Raw genomic sequence first — 18,594 nt, forward strand, 5'->3', positions numbered from 1 at the left:
ATTAATTTATTAATATTATACAGTGAAAAAGTGCAAAACTAAGAGTTGGCAATATAGTTATAGCCCTGGTTCAGTTTCTGGTTAAGTCAGTTTCAACTTTCAGTTCATTAAAGTGGGGAGGGGATGTGTCAGTTGATCACAGATTTTTTTTGTTAGGCCTTTTGTAGTGGACTAAATGTTTAGGTCCCCTGAAAATTTGTATGTTGAAATCTTACCCCACAGATGATGGTATTGGAAGGTGGGACCTTTGGGTGTAAGTCATGAGAGCCATGTGGGGTTACAGTGAAAATATAGTCATCGTAAGCCAGGAAGTTGGCCCTCACCAGACACCTAACCTGCCAACATCAGAATTTTAGACTTCCCAGCCTCTAGCACCGTGAGAAATAAATTTCTGTTGTTCTTAAGCCACCCAGTCTATGGTTTTTGTTATAGCAGCCAAAGGGATTCAAACAGCCTCCAAGATAGTAAAGGTCTTCAAGTGCCAGTGTTCTTGGTTGTAGTAGGAAGAAGATAATGAAATTCCCCTAAAATAGGTTGTTGAGAAGACCAAGATAAAACATTATCAAAAAAGGTATTGTTATACATATCTAAAGGCGGTGACTTTTTAAAATAATTTTTTGGTATTTATGGTAATTACCTTTATCAATGCATTTTTTTGTCATTAACAGCCTGTCTTTAGATTAGCCAAGAGTATACAACTGAAGTATATCACACGAAAACTTTCCTTCCAACAACTGTTGAATTTTTTCCCTAATACAAGAATAGGAACAAAAGAGTAAATTTTTCATCTATTGTCTTTGAAGTGCCTCATTGAAGGTTTTTTTGTGATCCACTAACTTGGAGAAAGGTTACTATAAATAAACATTGTAATATCACATTGATCCTTTTGCCTTTTTAATTTGTACCATATACGTGAAATTGTATTTGTGCATTCTGTCTACTCACAGGAAAAAACAAATCAACTATTGCTGCGAAAGGCATAAAATTCTTTCTTATGGATTTTGAAAAATCGATCTAGATATTAGAATAATTACATATGTTTGCTATTATGTCAACATCAGTTATTATCAATGACTTCTAATGTATAGGTTTTTTACTTACACCTGGCTTATAGCTGAATATTGGTAGAAAGGTTGACAGTGTACTGAACAATGCAGGCTATCTTCACCCAACTTGTTAACTCTCCTGTGTTCATCTGTGCTTTCAGAGTCTGAAGTACATCTCCTAAATAACTGTTAGGAAAGAAAATGGGTATGTCTGATACTCAAATGGAGCTACAACAATTCTTTCTACATAATGGGGCCCAGTAAAAATCTGTGGAACAAACCCACATGTAAAGCTTTTGTTTCAGGCAGTAATATAATTTTATTAATTGTCATAAAATTTTAGCCTGTATATTTTGGATCGGTGCTCTTGGGGGAAGTTGGAGGAATGTTAGAAGAATCTGCTGGGAAAATTACAGCCTACATCCCTCCCCACCCCCACCCGCTCCAAGGTGGGAGGAAGGACATAAGAGAATTCAGGGCAGGTTAATACTACTACCAACCTGAAGTCTCCGGAAATGCATTATGAATTGTAAAGAGTAATGTATGTAGTTATTTCTTTAAATTTGTGATTTTTCCATTTAAAAATACCTACTACCTAAATAAACTGCCAGGGATTTAAAGAAAATTAATGATTAGTTTGCAAGAACACTAATGTTTTACTTGCTACAGACTGAAATTAATAGAAAAAAAAAAGCTCCATTCAGATGAAGGAGCTAAGCAATTAATTTTCCTCTTTCTTAAAACACTGACATGAACATGGGTAATATAAAGTTCTTCTAGGTGAGATTGAAAAGTCTTCTTTCAGATGTCAAAGAGGAATTCACACTTAAGAGGAAAGAAACTCAACAGGAAGAGAATTATGAATAAAGGTCAATGATGATTTTGGATTTGTGGTAATATTTCTTATTTCTTTTTACTTTTCCTTTAGGCTACTTAGGGGTTTGTTCTTAAATCATGTCCAGAAGGAAACCTGTAAAGCAGTATTCTGTCATTTCCTTCTTTCCACTGAGAATGCTCATTATATTAAGCCTTTTAGTTAGATAGTGTAAAACATCTCGTTACTGGATAGGGTGATTTCCTATTTTAGGGCAGTCAACACCAACAGTCAGTGGGATACAACAGAAGTGTCTCTGGGCAAAACTGAACAGTCAAAGAAATGTTAGAATTGGAAGGGACCTTAAAGATCTTCCAGTTTACTGGTTTACAAACAATTTCTGAACTATTAGAGGACTTCGAGGGAGGAATGGGCAGAAAGTGGGGTTCCTAAACTATTTATAACATTTCAAAAAGCTTAAACGTTGCAATATTAACCATGAGAAATCTGCAACAGTTCCTTGCTTTTGCTTAGTAGATGAACTATGTTAAATTCAGCATTATATTAATCAGACCAAAAGCTCTTATTTCCATTTTCATTTAATAGGTGAAATTTTATAGGCAATACTTTGTAAACTAGTAAGTGCTGAAAATTTGCAAGCAAATGGTCTTTTATAGATGAGTCCAGAAAAGTGACTTGCTCAGGATTAAATGAATTAGTGTGAAGCCTGGGACTGGATCTCAAGTTTGCTGACTCTTAGTAGGTGAGGCTTGGGGTAAGCAATCTCATCTGCCAGCTCTGCCTTTACTTCTCAACTTGGCTGGGCTGGTGCCATTCACCCTGAGTCTGTGTCAGGGGTGATCCCCAGAGTTATGCAATGGAGCCTTCTAACACCTGTGCTTGGTAATCCTTCTATTTTTAATAAAATGTCACTTAATCTCAGATATTGACAACAACATCAAGTATTGTGTTTTTCCAGATTGATTTGCATTTCATGAAGGCTTAAGGCTTTAAGGCAAAGAACTGAAGCTCCACCAAGAGAGATTCAACCTCTCCGTAGGTGTTCTTTTGGCAGAGTGGAATTTCTGGTAAAGAACCAATGACTAAGACAAATATGAGCTTTTTTTTTTTTTAACTTTGCAAAACAACATTGATCTTTTTGGATTGGAGCTGGAGAAAACATGATATGAATGTTTGCAGAGTTGGCTTCCCTAATAGGGGAAGTTAACTGAATTGTGCCACATGGTTTTACCTCCTCTGCTGTTATCCTGTGGGTGTGGTACTGCTGTCAAAGATTTGCTTTATCACTGTCTTAGAATGACCAAGTGTAGTGTCATAAAGACTGAGGAATATACTGAAGCCCGATTTCAGTAAATTTAAGTAGCTAACATGTGTTCTCTCATTACGAACCAAATCTTATTTTCTGAGGTAGATAAATTATGCTCCATGTCTCTTTTGTGATCTTAAGGTAGAAAGTAATCTTGCATATTCAATATTGGAAATTCAATGCTTTCAAATAGATGTCAGTTATGGTCTGTAGAACCATAAAATAAGCATTAAAATGTCTTACCAGATATCCTAGCATAAAAAACGCATTTTGATTTGCATTTAGATTTCACTAAAGCCACAGGGACTCAACACAAATTATCATTATTCTTTCTTTAAATCTCTATTATAAGAAGAGACAGGTACATTGAGTTATATAATCACACTCCAAATTAGATCATACCAAATAATAAGACAAATATTTCCTGATGACTCTGAAAAACAACTAATGGTAGTCAATGATTTATTACATATAAACACTTTAGAGTGATAAAGGCATTGGGAAATGTACAGTTTTATTTGCATTTAGTTTTAAGTGACTTGAATGAAGAAACTGCAAAGACTTTCACAAACTAGCTACATGCAAAAAAATTTCCCATAAAATTTACAAATGACTTCCTTTCTGCCATTGTTTCAGAGTAGAAAAGAGTGTTTTCCTTCTTCCTCAGTGCTTGTACACTATTATTTTCAGATTCCTCTTCATTAAGTTACTTAGTCAAGCTATTCTCAATTTTAAAAATCAGCCCTACTAGCATATTATGACTACTGAGTTTCTTTTTTCTCCATATTTTTGCACAACAGGAACAAGATAATGAAAAAATAGCATTTGCAATCATAAAACTATCCAGATAGCCATCTTAGGAGAGGATTCTTTGGTCATCTGATCCAATGACATTCACTCCATTTCATTCCCATGTTCCTTCCATTTCATACATAGTTTTTAATAGCTTCACTAGTTGGGCCTGAAATAACCTGAAGGGTGTAGTTGCTTCCCCTTGTCACCATTAAAGCAAGGGTGGCTGGGATGTTAAGGAATCAGCAAAATAGAGGAAAGGAATAAATTTTAAGGCTCTTTTTAAGAGAGTAACAGTAAAGATGATTAGTTTTTGTCGCCAAAACTCACTGACATCTAATCCTTTATGAGACTTTCTTCTGTGCCAGATTCTAAGCATTTTAATATTTCATTTCTTCCTGCCCCATCACGGCCTTCTAAAGTGGGCACTATTATAATTCCCAGTTTTCAAGAAAAGCTAACCACTGGCTTAAGGTCAAATAGCTAGTGCGCTGTGCAGCAGGCAGTTGAATCCATGCAGTCTTGAGCTAGATTCCAGAGTGACACCTTGGAATCTGATACTTTTAAATTTCCCTCCCCAGGTGATAATAACCTGAAGCCAGGGTTAACAACCACTGACTGGTACAGATTAACAACCTGAAGCCAGGGTTAAGAACCACTGATTGGTACAGATTCTAGATCAAGGCGCTTCAACTCAACTGTTTTCAGGGCCAGACATTTTAAATAAGTTTTTAAAAGCAATCAGATACAGACCCCATACTCTGAAATAATTTTGAATAGTGGGTCCATATATTTTTACTAAAGGAGAAATCATCTGGGGACATTGTTAACACAAATGACTGAGTCTCAGCCCATCGGATCTTTATTCAATCTATATCACAATTACCTAGGTTTTACTTTACTTTTTTTTTTTTTTTTTTTTTGAGATGGAGTCTCACTGTCACCAGGCTGGAGTGTAGTGGCGTGATCTCGGCTCACTGCAACCTCTGCCTCCCGGGTTCAAGCAGTTTTACTTTTCAATGTAAATTTCTGCATCCCAGGTTACTACTGCTCTAAAATCACTTTAGGTGCTGATAAATTCTAGTATTTTTGCCATTACTTTAAATGGCAAAAACTGCAATTACATTTGCACTAATCTAATATTTTTGGGAGAGAGTTCTCAAATATGAGACGATCATTTTATTCATTCTAGGAATTTTTACTGAGCATTTATTATGTGCCATGAATTTCTAAATACTTGGTGAATGGCAGTGAACAAATCAAACTCTATGCCTCTCTAAGGAGCTCATGTTCTACTGAACAAATAAATGTATGTGAGATGAAGAAATAAATCTATGTCAGATGGATAAAAGCAGTGGAGAAAAATAAGGCAGGGGTGGGGGCATGGAGTGGGATGGGTAGGGTCGTCCTTTATATAGTCAGGGGTGGCCTTTCTGGTAAGATCATGTTGGAACAGAGGATGTCAGGCAATGAACCATGAAACCTACAACTACTCAACAGTATCCAGACTAAGGTAACAACATCATGTACAAAGGACCTGTAGGTTGGAAAAATAAGACCAGTGTATGGAAAGCAGCGAAAGGAGAAAAATGAGAATAGAAGTTATCAGAGTGGTAGTGAGGAAATGGATCTATCACATTGGGTGGTGAAGGCCATGGTAATCACATGGAAAATAATATGTGCCTTATGTGTTAACAGATCAACCTGGGGCTGAGAATGCAATATGTGGGGAAATTGTGGAGGCAGGAAGACCAGTTGCAGGGCACTGGCTCTAGTCCAGGCATAAAAAGATGGTAGCATGACCAACATGATGGTAGAAGTGGTAATAAATGGTCAAATTCTGGATGTATTTTAAAGAGTTAGCCATAATAATTTTTATAATGGATTGGATGTGGAGCGCAAAAGAAAAAGGAATCATGGATGACTAGATGTAATGTTTGGGTATTAGAGCTCAGTAAATTTGATGTAGGTAAAATAGTCTCCCAGCAAATTCCCAGCTGGCCACAGGTGTGAAGCTAATTTGACTTATGACTAAAGCAACACTTTCCATGGAGCACTAAAGGTGAAAAACTGGAATGCATGTCTTCCAAATGACTCATTAAAACCTGCATTCTTCCTGACATGAATCATTATGTTCAAGATATTTCTTTTAATTCATCATCTCCAACAAGAAAAGGAAAAGGCAAAAAGCCAATTTTCTCAGTGACCTTTGTATCAGAAGAGAATAGACTTTTTTTTTTTTTTTTTTTTTTTTTTGAGACAGAGTTTCACTCTGTTGCCCAGGCTGGAGTGCAGTGGCGTGATCTCGGCTCACTGCAGGCTCCACCTCCCGGGTTCACGCCATTCTGCCTCAGCCTCCCGAGTAGCTGGGACTACAGGTGCCCACCACCACAACTGGCTAATTCTTTTGGATTTTTAGTAGAGATGGGGTTTCACCATGTTAGCCAGGATGGTCTCGATCTCCTGACCTTGTGATCCACCCACCTCGGCCTCCCAAAGTGCTGGGGTGAGCCACCATGCCTGGCTGAGAATAGATTTTTTTAATACCAGAAATATATTTGACATTTTCTTGTAATTATTGCTTCTAATAATTTTTAAATATGCAGATATTTCAGATTGTTTACATTAATCATTAAAACAAAAACATTCCTCACATAAGAGACAAAAGGTGGATAGTTAGAGGAACAGTCCCCTGCTCCATTTCTTCCATCTTCAGAACTTAACTCCTACATTCTGGATCATGTTTTTGCATTTTAAAGCAACTACTATTAACTACATAAATCATTCTGTTTAGGGTGTGTAATATAAAAACTTACTCGTACTCAATACTGAGATAAAGAAAAGGTTTGTATGTCCTAAAAGCATAATTTAATAACTTTTATTTAGTAGGAGCAATGTAACCTGTTATATTTTCATGTGTAACAATGGTACGGACAGAAGACAGGAAAATACGGGGTAGAAGAAGGCAGTTCCCTGGCAAAGGCCCTACTCTCAAGCCTAGAAACCCACGGCCCTAAATAGGAAGAGGCATTCCTGTTTTCATACCCAAAAAGTTGCCTTTTGGCCTGCCATGCCCCCCTATCCTGTACCCATACGAACGTTAGGCCCCAGACTCCAGCAGCAGATGAGGAGACAAACAGAAAAATGGCAGAAAGGAGCAGTAGAGAAGGAGAGAAGGGAAGGAGTGTCTGAATGTTGTTTGGCTGGAGGTGATGGGAGAGATCAGCTGGTGGATGGCCAAACTCCAGGGGAAGATCATCTCGCCACTCCATCCCCCTTCCAGTTCCCCACCCATCCCATTGAGAGCCACGTCCACCATTCAATAAAACCCCCACATTCACCATTCAAGTCCATGTATGACCTGACTCTTCCTGGACTCCAAAGAAGAGCCTGCGTGACAAGGGGGCACTAAGAGGCTAGCAATTAAGCCATCTGCGGACGGCGGAGCTAAACGAGCACTGTAACACTGTGGCTTCAGGAGTCGCAGGCACCCACCCCTGGATGCTGCCATGGGGCTGGAGCCCAAAAGTTCTCACCCCAGTTCCTGCACCTGCCCGTATGTGTGCTCCCTGTCCAATAAGGGTTTTGAGCTTGCAGCAGCCTGAACACACAGTCACACCCCTGTCGCATGTCCTGCAAGGGGTGTCAAGGAACACTGCTGTTTCAATATGTTTTGTTCAAAAACCTGTAGCATTCCTTAGAGTTTTTAAATTATCTTAAACTTCTCTCTTTGGCCCTTCTTGCCCTGTTTCTAAAGGTGTGTCCTGTGTCCCATGTTTGTCTTTTATTGTAAATCACATCAAATCCTTTTTGGATACAGACACTGCATGAGTAATAAATGAATACAGAGGTATGTAACAACTTTTACATATCATTTTGTACTTTGTATTCTTTGTCTTAATCTCCATTTAACCTTTTATTGTACAAAAATATTTATTGATTCCAAAATTTAAAGATAAGTCTATTTTTTTAGAACCTTTTCTAATGAAGATTACGCACATAAGATTTCCTATACAAAAATAAAACCACAGCCATGCCTACCTGCTGCAAGCTATGTTTTCACTTGACTCCACAGGTTAATACTTTTGATTTTAAAATGACTTACCTTCCTTGTAGTGCTATGAGAGACTTGCATTAGCTATTTATGTATGTATTAACTATTATAAAAGCTTGGGACAGAATGTCACTTACGAAGTAGCTAAACTTGGCAAGAGACTTTAAATTCTAGAAAGACTGCCTTCTAATGGAGGACAGAAGTCGGCTAAGGAATAGTGTTTGTGTAACAACAAACGGGCTTTTCTCTAGGAGTTCCAATTTCAAAGAAGGGAAAAACCATTTTGAAGTTATAGGAAAAAAAAAGCAAGGTTGTATATAAAAACGTGCATGTTTAGGAACTGCACCATATTTGTTTAATAGATGATAGGAAGGTTAAGGTTTTCAACACACACATGCTCCAAATCTTTAAAATACTATGAACAAATAGATGAAATAAAAGAAACTTTCACACAAGTTGAAAATGCTTCTTTGGTAGTTGTGGACTAGATTTTCAGGTAAATTCCAACATAGTACCCTGCAAAGTGAACACAAAGAAAATAAAAGCAAGCACACACACACACACACACACAACCAATGTGACTGTGACTTTGTGGCCTAGATCTCAAGGAAAAATACCAGAAATTCATTAAAATGTTGCTAGAGTTGAAAAATAGCTGAGGAATCTCTGCACTATCCATGTTTCACCAATTGGCCATGTGAGGGAGAGCTCCCATATATATTGATACATTATCTTTGTCATTGTAATTGATGCCCAATAATTTTCAACCCATCAAATGCAGTCCTGATGGAAGGGACATTTATGTATCTCTATGTAAGATGATCATCACTTAGAATCCCTAGCTGATCTCAAATTTCCTAACAGCTTAAATCATAATAGTGAAAAAACAAAACAAAAACATAGCACTACTAATTTCCCGACTGCCAAAAGAAGATAGGATCTCACATACCTGAGAGCACTTGTGAGTGCCTGCTTAGTGAGTTTAGATACCCTTTTCAAGTACCAGAGAGAAGACAGGTCATCATGCCCAGATTTTACTAGCTGACTAGGTCCCTTTTTCCTGGAATGGGTAGGGTTGACACTCTCCAGAGATTCTGAGGGGCCAAGAAAGGAAGAGATATTATATTTCCCCTAAAATAATATTCTAGAACTTTAGTGTGACTTATCATAGCCTTCACAGAGTCTGCATTTCCTAATGAAAAGCATTACAGAAGGTGTTCTTTTTTCTTACATTAACATTCGTTTCACAATAAATTCTTCAAAGCATGAAATAATAACTTAAAGCAACTACGTCATGGCAGAGTCCTAATCCTGTATTGGAAGTCTGTACAGGTCTCCAAAATTCTTATCACCTAAAAACCTCCAGAGGACATAGTGAAACTAGGTCTCTGGGCTTCCAGATGCATTTAAAGGGGAAATAACACCAGACAAAATACAGACTAAAATAATAAGTAAAACACATTATCATGAATAACTATGTGGTAATAAAGCAGATAACAAGAATACATTTTTGTAAACATATAAAATCCCAAACTGGCACAATAAAAAACAGAATACTTACACAAAAAACCACAACAGAAATAGAAAGTAAAATTATCAGAGAATTACATATAAGCAATGAGTTTCTCCCTCTATCAACATGAAAAAATACAGTTCTCTACATAAAGTGACAAAAGAAAGTTGCAGAACTATTTAACGTGATGCTAAAATATACGTGTGTGTATATACATACACACATATGCATGCTCACATGTTCTTAGAAAGAACAATCTGACAAATTATACACCATATTGTTAAAAGTGGTTTCTTCCTGGGTACTAATTGGAGCAGGAATTAGTTCAAGTTTATAGACCCTATATTTGTTTCAAATTCTTATTTTTATTAATTTTAAAAAGTCTAGATAAAAACAAAACTTGATGAAATATAAGGTCAAATTTAAAACAACACTGAAAATAATCAAGAGTTTAGCCTTTCCAGATCCCACGGAAAGCTTCTAGAACGTATAGAAGAAAACTGTCTGGATTCAGAGTCATACGTAGTGACAAATTCATGCTTTGATATCTAAAACAGGACTGCATAGTCAGCTGGGAAGTAGGCAGAAAAAAGATTTTGGTCCCTTTCTGTTACCTCCAAGTAGGTAAGGCACAGGATCTACACCAGTTTTAAATCTGAGCAGCCAGTACCCTAATGGGTGAAGATGGCTTTTTTAGGTAGACAGAGGTATAGTCAGCTTCTTCTAGTCCGTCAACATCAGTCTTTCTATAATCATTCAGAAACAATTTCCAACTTACAGCATGAGCAGGGGTAAAAAGAAATGAGGAATGATACATTGTATGTTGGCATGTATAGTTCCCTCAAATACAGCAGTATAATTGAAGGTGGCCACAGAAAAAGCCTGCAAGTAGCATGTTTCTCATTGCTACATCCAGATAAAGAATAATGGACTGTCTCAGATTTTTCTAAGACATACATTCTAAGAACAACACAGGGACAGCATGAGTTAATCCAGTAGTGTCTTAAAAAATGGATGCTGCAGAAAGTGGAAACTGAGGCTGAGTCTGTACAAAAACCTCTTTCTTAAATTTATGTAATTTAAAATCTGACAGGAAGATTCTATCAGTGTTTACAGAAAGGGGCAGGGATCAAATTGGGGCACAATGAACTACCATTTAGTTGTTGCTCCAGAAATAAAATTCTCCTAACTCTCTGGGTTCCTGATTAGCATAAAGTGCATACATCATCTCTAGATAAACACTAGGTGTTGATGGACTAATTCTTGCTAAAAACTGAAAAGTTTTAAAAAAAGACAAGGACAAAACCCCACAATAAACCAAAAGAAATCATGATAATGTGGATGTTTATTTAAAACAGAAATAAAAAGAGACATAGCCTATCATCACGAAGATTCATAGGAAGAGTTTTCCTTTGTTAATGTGGAGATCTTGCAGGCTCACAGTGTGAACCTATGGCACCTTTGGGCCTCTACTCTTCTAGATTGAGTGCTTCCTGAAGGCAGAAAAAATGTTTATCTCACCTTTGTATCCTGAGCACATCATCAACACAAACACACCTGTTCAACTGCAGGGTTTTAAAATATTTTTCCTGAAAATGTTTTGAACCAGGAGTCTATATTCCTGAAAATAAAATCAGTCTTTCTCATTGTCTCAAACAAGCTGATAAGTCGATAATGGGGGACATTGGTAGTTAGGTATAGAGATGTGTTAATGTACTCAGGAACTAGAATTTAGAGTTATTACGAGCAAAGAATATCAGTTATCCAATCCTTTTTTGACAATAAATGTTAAAAGTATTTTGAAACTACAGAAGAACACACTGACTCCTCTTACAATCTATTTCCAATGTTATTTCAGATATTTAAGTCAAAGACTCGTTGCAGAAAACTGTTAGCTTCTGTTCCAGAATCCTTGAGTGGTTAACAGTACAGGCTCTGAATAGAGATTATGTGAATTAAGGCACAGACTCTAGCATTTAAAAACTGTATGAACTTAGTAAAGTCAGCTTATCAATCAAGCCTCAGATTTCTTATCAGAAAAATGGGTTGCTGTGAGGATCAAATACATGTTTAGTGCTTAGCACAGTACCTGGGATGTAGACAGCCCTAAACATCTGCTGTATTGCCACACCTGTTTCGATTCTTTGCCTCATATCATTTTTCGGCTCAACTTAGGGCAAATAAATGAAACAGTTGAAATGTGTGCACTTATTTATTCTTCACTAATATTAAACCAGGTAATTTATATCTGTCTTTGGCAAATAACATACACAAATCTATACATATATATAAATGTTTGTATAAAATTGAATATTCATGATTTTAAATTTGACAAACACTGTCAGGTAAAAATCAAACTATTTTACTAAGTTAACATCTCATTCAATTAGTTGTAAGTTGTCATACCAGCATATTTTACATGAGAATATTAGAAAAGGATAATATTAAGTCATTAACATTATAAATCTGACCACTTTATTAGGTTGAGGTGAAATAGAGAAATCTCTACTATCCTGGAGAGAAACAAGCAATAAAACCATGTATTACAAGTTTAAAGAAATGAATTTATCCTAAAATCATCAGTATCAGCACCCCAACAAAGCAACTTTGCCATTTCTACTTAAAGTACACTGTAGCTTGATCAGACAAACACTTATCTCAGCAGTACTTGTTTAAGCAGGTCTCTTTGTACAAAAGCAAAACAGAAAGCAAAACAAAATCCATAGCCATTATTTACCTTGCACCCAGTAAAAGCCAAGAGATTTAAAGTAAGGACATTTTCTAATCCCATACCCATGCTAACATCATCAACATTGCTGATATAAAACTCAGGGCAGGAAAAGAAGCTCAAACAGGGAAGGTGAGTGGCAACATTTTATGTATGCTAAATTGGATGGCAATATTAGATTACATCTTCTGCAACTGTGGTGTCAAAAATCTGATAGCAAATTTGATTATCCGTTCCATTTGTGACATTGTATGACTTGATGAAGCATTCCAACCACGGATATGCATCTACAAAAACAAAAACAAAAAAAGCTATTTAACCATTAAAACAAAATAAATAACTCTGAAATAGGTACCTAAGCTTACCACTGAGCTAGAAAAATCAACATTTATTTTGGCTTGAAAAGTAAGTAAACGTCCCTTCCAAATTTAACATTATTCTCTCTTCAAAATACATACTAGATTCATGTTATTGTTTTGGAGCAACTGTGACTAATTTGAATTTTTTGCCACAAGCAGGTAACAGTGATTACATCTTGGGTTTCAAAATGGTTGGTATATATTTTAAAAATCTAAAATAGTGGTTAAAAAGGGGTCTACCAGGCCCATGCTTTTGGATATAAAGATTTACTTCTAGAAATCTATTCAAAAGAATCCAAACAGCTAACACAAATTAAAACTGACAACAAATAAAGGTATTCAAGTTAAACTTTGTTAGAGACCAACAGAAATTCCTATCATTATGTAACTATTATAAGATGCAAAGATTGACCAGGGAGAGTAAAGTCTGATTAAAAATAATACATAAAAATTAAACCAGCTGCTAAATCTGCAGCTGGTAAAATTTCCTACAATAAAAAATTGTTAGAAAAATCAAATTGTCTTAATACGACTTAGATCTGCAAGTTTCAACATAAGTACCAATATGGTCACAGATGGAAAATTCAGTGGCAGCAGATATAAGCAGTACAGTTTGAAATGAGGAAGATCTGGTTTATTAATCAAATGTTTATGCAGAAAACAAAGCTCATAAAAAATCGGTAAAACAAAAGCTTGTAAAATCTGAAACTAGTTAACAATAAATAAAAAAATTCATCCATGAATTAAATTGGATAATTGGAGTTTGTTACAGAAAATGTTTACTGCCAACAATTTATCACTTTTGGTCTAATTTCAAGTAAAATGCTTGTAGCATGACAATGTCAAATATGCTTGTGATCAAAACTAACTCCCTTTCCTATATTTAAAAATATTTTAAAAATCTTTTGACTGCAAGAACTATATTTAAAAATATTTTAAAAATCTTTTGACCGCAGGAATTATGATTCATAACTATTTTATTCCTGCCACTCTCTTCGTCAAAGGTTGATCATACAGTAATCACTCACTACTTAGTAATTCATTTGGAAGCAAAGCTTTCAGCCTTCTAAAAGTCCACAGAGTACATGTATGTTAGTGCTATCTCAAGTAAAAAAAAGTGTGGAATTGTTAAAATATTCTTGCCTACCAATTTTTATTCCTGGAGGACAAAACATATCCATGATCATATCCATACTTTTCTGAAGGTCATCATCCATTAGAACTTCTGATGCTGGAATCTGGAAGAATTTGTCCTTAAAAATGTTTCATGAGAGAAAAAAAAAGGAAATAATATTAATCCTTTTTAATGTTATTATTAACACATATTTCAATACTGTCCAATTAAAAGATAATCTAGACAGTTTCCCTCTATCAAGATTGTAGAATTCATAAACTAGAATGCTGGTCTCAACTCCAAAATCTTATTTACTCTTTAATCTTAAAATAGCTTTGAGATACACATAATCAAGTAAATTGCTCTGATTTAATAATGACGATGGTAATAATGATTTAAAAACAATGAGGCTGACTATTCTGTTGGTGCATATAAAAAAATCTTGTGCTAAACTTAAATGAATATAACATATATGTATTATATAGTTATTTAATTTTTCTCTTCTCTACTGTATTATAAGTTTCAAGAAGGAAGGAATTTTTACTTTGTTCACCGCTGTGTCTCCATCACATAGGATAGTACCTACTACACAGCAGGTGCTCATTAAATATTTAATGAAAAGTTAAATGAATTGTGTAGGTGGGAGAAAAATTCTCCTCTCAACTATACCTCAGATCTTTTCCAATCCACGTAGTACACATTTTAACTTTACCCTAAGAGAGGTCTGGGCTTTGACCTTAGCTTGTGGAACGTAATCTCTAAGCCCTTTCCACGTCACACTTGACAGAAGTATTTTTGCTTGGAAGCCCTGGGTCACTATGAATAGTTTAACAATATGATGTAGGGTGGGAAGTTTGGAGCATGTGGTATCAACTTGATCTCAAGAGGGGCTGAAGACTATGATCAGCCATATGGGCAGTCAACCATACCTACATGATAGAGTCCCACTAAAATCTTTTAGCAGAGCTTCCCTATCTGGCAATATATTATGTATATTGCTACACACTGTTGCAGGGAAAGTAACAGTCCACAACTCTATGGGGAGAGGACAACCATAAGCTCCATGTCTGGAACTTTCCTGGACTCTGTCCTGTACATCTCTTTCATCATCTGATTTTAATGTACAACCTTTAGCTGTAATAATCTGTAACTGTCAGTATAATAGTTTTCTGTGAGTTCTAGGAGTCTTGTGAATCATCAAATCTAAGAGTGGCCTTGGGGACTTCCAATTGCAATTAGTGTCAGAAATGAGGAAGGTTTTGTAGACTGCGTCAGAACTTTATACAATAATATCTATCTTCCCTGTTAAAGTAACTTCATTCCTCTAATATAAAAGGTGGAGGTTTAAAAAATATGATCAAGGCCGGGCGCGGTGGCTCACGCCTGTAATCTCAGCACTTTGAGAGGCCAAGGGCGGGTGGATCACGAGGTCAGGAGTTCAAGACCAGCCTGGCCACGATGGTGAAACCCTGTCTCCACAAAAATACAAAAATTAGCCGGGTGTGGTGGCGCATACCTGTAATCCCAGCTACTTGGGAGGCTGAGGCAGAGAACTGCTTGAACCTGGGAGGCGGAGGTTGCAGTGAGCCGAGATCATGCCACTGCACTCCAGCCTGGGCAACAGAGCAAGACTCCATATCAAAAAACAAACAAACAAACAAAAGTACGATAAAATGTTTACTACAAATAATGCTTCCATAGTGTGGCCATATCTCTGCATTTTGGCCGTGGTATAGGGAATGGCTCTTTAAATCCCTGTTCCTTAATTTTTCACTATTCAAATGTTAAGATTTAGTGTCAAATAAAAAAAGAGATACATACACAGATGATTCAAGATTTATGTGCTCATATTTTACTTATATTTTTAAGTTGCCTTAAGTCCTTTTAGGAATAAAGCAGGTATGAATAAATGTATTCAATTTCTTAAATATTATTTTTTAATTAAAAATATCTTTACTACCTCTAATACTTACAGAATCCATGAGATAGGCTTCTAGTACTCCTGTTCCATCATCAAGCGTAAAGGTCATAACAAACACATACTGGAGGGGTACAATACCCAGTACTAGTGAAGGAAAAAAAGATCAAACCATATGAGTCTGCTATTCCTTATTATCAAGGTAAAGTTAAAATTGTTTTATGATAGTATAGACCTGTAAATTTTATTTACTAAAATAACTCAAGATACAAAGAAAAACTTGGCATTATCTCCAGGTAGATAGTGTTAGAATTGAATTAGTGGACACCCAGCTGGTGTCTGCTGAGGGATTGCCTGCTTGGTGTGTGGGTGAAAACCCCTATGCATTTGGTCACATAAGTCTTCTGCTGTGGTGTCAGAGCAGAGAACAGTTTGTGTTTTTAACTCCACAGATACTCAACCTATAATTAAGCTCATTTAGCAGATTCGTTTTGGAATATTTCACTATACCTACATAGGGAGAATATCTTATGATAAGCAATTTAATCTTTTTGATTAAATATTAACATATATTTAAAATGAGTTGACACCCTCACACCTGGATTCTCAGCACTTTGGGAGGCTGAGATGGGTGGATCACCTGAAGTCAGGAGTTCAAGACCAGCCTGGCCAACATGATGAAACCCTGTCTCTACTAAAAATACCAAAAAAAATAGTTAGGCATGGTAACATACACCTGTAATCCCAGCTCCTCTGGAGGCTGAGGCACGAGAATTGCTTGAACCTGGGAGGCGGAGGTTGCAGTGAGCCAAGATTGCACCACTGCACTCCAGCCTGGGCGACAGAGTAAGACTCTGTCTCAAAATAAATAAATAAATAAATAAAAATAAATAAAACAGTTGATAGCCTCCATAGAAACCATAAAAAATGATTCATGAAATGTAACTCATTGCATGTTAGTTTTATGAAAGATAAAATTAAAATACAGAATATTCTAAAAAATAGCATGCAGTTAAATATCGTTTTAGCATGCCTCTCTATTATAAGCTAGGGGAATAATTTATAACTTTAAAAAAGAAAAAAGGGATATCATCTGGTTGAATGGACAAGAATGTCAGAATCTGAGATTTAATAATTTGGTCAGATGAGGAAGAAATAAGAAACTAGAGATACCGGGTAAAATGAAAATTCACAGGTTAAGATAAATATCTTCTTGTTAGGAAATGGAAGATGCTCAATTTATAGAATGTTTTATTAGCTTCTATCTGTGGAACTCATATTTAAACAGTAGGACTAATTAAGAGGGCAAGTTAAGAATAAATTAGGACATACAGACATGCACTAGGGCATACAACAGACATTAATACAGGGCAACTGATTTTTAGGCTTCAAAAGGTCTCAATAGGTTAAAACTGTGAACTCAAAGAAAGAAAGATGAACTTAGCACCTACTCCCAGGGACCATAAAAACAAAAATATTATGTTAAGAATAGAACGAAGAGACCAAGTTCAAGAAGTTCATGTGACAGAAAAAAAAATTACATTAAGAATAGAATGAGGAGACCAAGTTCAAGAAGTTCATGTAACAGGAACCTAGGATTTCACTGGACCACAAATAAAACATGAGATGGCTGTATTAAAAAGGAAAGAAAACAAAACCAAATGTACAAATAAATAGCTATACAATGACATTTCAGGCTAGCAGAAGCTGAGTGTCCAGTTTTAGGTAAATAATAATTTCACTCTATTCTGAATTGGCCAAACAACATCTGCAGCACAATGTCCAGCTCTGAATGCCAAATTCTGAGAAGAGCACTGGTAAAGTGGAATGCTTACTGAGGAGGAAAAACAAAATAGTAAGGTATAGGGGAAAGTACAAACAAATGTGACAGTGCCTGCTTGAAGAAATACAGACTGAAGGAAGGCTTGGCAGATATCTTTAAATTTACAAAGTCTGTTTATCTTACAGACGAAGGAATAGGTATACAAAGAAGGAACAGGTATACTTTCAGGTATACTGAAATATAAGTAGGTGAAATAACCTTGTATACAAACAGTTAAAATTGCAGGGCATGGAAATTTAGCTAACCTTCTGCCACAGAAGAAGGAATCCACGATGTTTTATCAACCAAGGAATTTAGATTTTGTATGGATCTCAAACTAGAACACTGTTTACATCTGAAATTTATAAAAGAAAGAACCATAAATATTTAAAAATAATTTAGCTTGTTTGTTATAACTTTTTACTGCTCAAACATGTGTAGTTTTAAAATATAAATTATTAAACACAAGAATACTGCATCCCTATATTGTAATGTGCTTGCTTGTTTCACAAGAGAATTATGAAAGAGTAAGCTTATTACATAAAGCCAATAAAAAGACAGTATAAGATTCAGAATAAACAACTCTAAATTGAGAACAGGGTGCTCGGTTCCAGGTCCAAATCATTAATTAATTTTGCTCTCAATATCCTTATTTGTTAAAATGAAAAGTTGAAGAAAGTGATCATCTCTCAGAATTCTCTGATTCTATGATCTATATGTATATATATATATATTTTTTAAGACAAGGTCTCACTCTGTCACCCAGGCACTGTCACCTCTGCCTCCTGGGCTCAAGTGAGCCTCCCACCTCAGCCTTCCAAGTAGCTAGAACCACAGTTGCACACCACCATGCCTGGGTAATTTTTGTAATTTTGTAGAGACTGGGTCTTGCCACAATGCCCAGGCTGGTCTCAACTCCTCAGCTCAAGCCATCTGCCTGCCTTGGCCTCCCAAAGTACTGGGATTACAGGTGTGAGCCACCATACCTGGCCTCTGTAAGTAATATCTTAATAAATTCAAAGTGTTAATAAATATGGCCAATAGAGAAAAATTACTAAACAGTCAGAACATGCAAGATTCTAGATAATTAATATTTTTAGTAAGCAC

At 36.0% G+C, this 18,594-nt stretch overlaps 1 protein-coding gene across 38 annotated transcripts in view; it reads right to left on the reverse strand.

The window, feature by feature from the left end:
- Positions 1-11,745: 11,745 nt before the first annotated feature.
- Positions 11,746-18,594, reverse strand: part of POT1 (protection of telomeres 1) — a 104,354-nt gene continuing 97,505 nt past the window's right edge. For all 38 annotated transcript variants that reach the window (XM_055283863.2, XM_063642195.1, XM_063642201.1 and 35 more), the window contains 4 exons: positions 17,754-17,842; positions 15,721-15,812; positions 13,781-13,886; positions 11,746-12,561 (listed from right to left, as the gene is read on the reverse strand). In XM_055283863.2, coding sequence (XP_055139838.1) covers positions 12,449-12,561; positions 13,781-13,886; positions 15,721-15,812; positions 17,754-17,842 — 400 coding nt within the window. In that variant the 3' untranslated portion in view covers positions 11,746-12,448. The remainder of the gene's footprint in view (positions 12,562-13,780; positions 13,887-15,720; positions 15,813-17,753; positions 17,843-18,594) is intronic.

Source organism: Symphalangus syndactylus, chromosome 6, assembly GCF_028878055.3.
Source record: "Symphalangus syndactylus isolate Jambi chromosome 6, NHGRI_mSymSyn1-v2.1_pri, whole genome shotgun sequence".
NCBI classification, from domain to species: Eukaryota; Metazoa; Chordata; class Mammalia; order Primates; family Hylobatidae; genus Symphalangus; species Symphalangus syndactylus.